General features: G+C 37.1%; 1 protein-coding gene across 2 annotated transcripts in view; it reads left to right on the forward strand.

The window, feature by feature from the left end:
- Positions 1 to 1,374, forward strand: part of lman2lb (lectin, mannose-binding 2-like b) — a 4,286-nt gene extending 2,912 nt beyond the window's left edge. The window contains exon 8 of one of the 2 annotated variants that reach the window (XM_016514520.1): positions 55 to 1,374. In XM_016514520.1, coding sequence (XP_016370006.1) covers positions 55 to 197 — 143 coding nt within the window. In that variant the 3' untranslated portion in view covers positions 198 to 1,374. The remainder of the gene's footprint in view (positions 1 to 54) is intronic. The other variant, XM_016514521.1, reaches the window with a different exon arrangement.
- Positions 1,375 to 1,574: the final 200 nt, after the last annotated feature.

Genomic DNA, 1,574 nt, shown 5'->3' on the forward strand with positions numbered 1-1,574 from the left:
ACAGATAAGCACAAATGTTTGTATCTTGCAATATCTTATGTTTTCTTGAGACAGTTCTTGTGGAGGATGAAGGAAGGAGCATCATCACCACCTTCTTTCTCTTCATTGTTTCAGTCGTTGTGCTGGTTGTAGTGGTAGTGGTTATTCTCTTTCTATATAATCACTATAAAGAGAACCGCCGCAAACGCTTCTACTGAGCAAATTGAAGAGCAAGTGACAGGAAGGAAATGGGACGAGAGATCCAACATGAGTGTGACTGGCATTTTTGCAATGGGCCGCTTCTTGTCCTCACCTCTGCTACAAACAGGAAGGACCTGAAGGCCAACGCTGAACTAAAAGCCATACCTGACCTCTCCAAGTGAAAAGCAACCACCTCAATCATGATTATGATGTATTTGAATGGGTGTGCATCTGTTTTTGAAGGTCTCTTCGGATTTTTGTGTGCGTTTGCTGTATTTTTATACCAATTACACTGACCTTGGCCTTTCACCCAGAGGCAGCACAGAGAACTATGTGTGACAGCATGTACAGAGACACAATAGTTTAACAAACTGTTGTATTCTCAGGTTGCCTACTGTAATCCCAAAAGCCCTTGTGTTTTTCTTTCAATTTGGACAGAGATGAATCAAAAGAAAATACGAACATCACCCTGACCTTGACCTCCATCTGTCACAATCATCTCATCAGCTGTCAGCAGTCATGTTTTAACTTGTGTCAAATTGATTAAACTTGATATTCATCCTTACATAAGTAATGCTGCCCAACTTTACTGTTATAAACAGACAGTAACAACCATCAATGTGAAGTGAAGAATGTTTTCCCAAATGTCTGTTTTGTAATATATATGATGTCTTTTGTTATATGTGATCCTGTTTTATGTATCAAAAGCTGCACTGAACTGCTTGGCCAGATGTAGCTTATCTGGAGTTACTTTGGTTTGTCATGATTTAACCACTTTATCTGACAGTTCCTGTTAAACCTTTATATTTCATGTTTTCATGGCCTTATTTGAATACTATGTTTAATCTTATTGATGATGCCGTGTCTATTCCTGTATCTTAAAATCTTCCGGAAAGAGGTGGAGATGGAAAGCTGGTGCAGCAGTTTGACAGTTCCTGTTTTTTTCAGTAATTGCACTATTGCAAAGATATGCAAGGGGTTTTGCTTTTGTCCATGTTCCAGTCTTTCCTATCACTTCTAGTCGCTGCTCTCTACAGTTGTGCAACATTTGTCAATTGTTTTATACTGGGAGAGATTACATTGCCGTTCTCGTCAGCTCAGTGATTGAGCAAGCTGCTGTAACAAACTGATGTTTTCATGGTTGTCACCAACATGTTGAATGTTGAAACGTCTAAATGAAACATTTAAAGATTATCTTATAACTGGATGTTTTGTATTGTTTTCTGTCTCAAGTTTTTAGTATGATTGAAGATAAAATGTTAGGAATAATAAATTATTTTACAATGAGCTTTTTCAACCCATAATTACTTGTATACACTAAAAAAATATATATGGCAACTCAAAATAGCCTAAACTAAAACTACACTGAGTTATAGGAACTTAAATTTTAAGTT

This window comes from Sinocyclocheilus rhinocerous, unplaced genomic scaffold (genome assembly GCF_001515625.1).
Source record: "Sinocyclocheilus rhinocerous isolate Xijiao unplaced genomic scaffold, SAMN03320098_v1.1 scaffold926, whole genome shotgun sequence".
Classification (NCBI taxonomy): Eukaryota; Metazoa; Chordata; class Actinopteri; order Cypriniformes; family Cyprinidae; genus Sinocyclocheilus; species Sinocyclocheilus rhinocerous.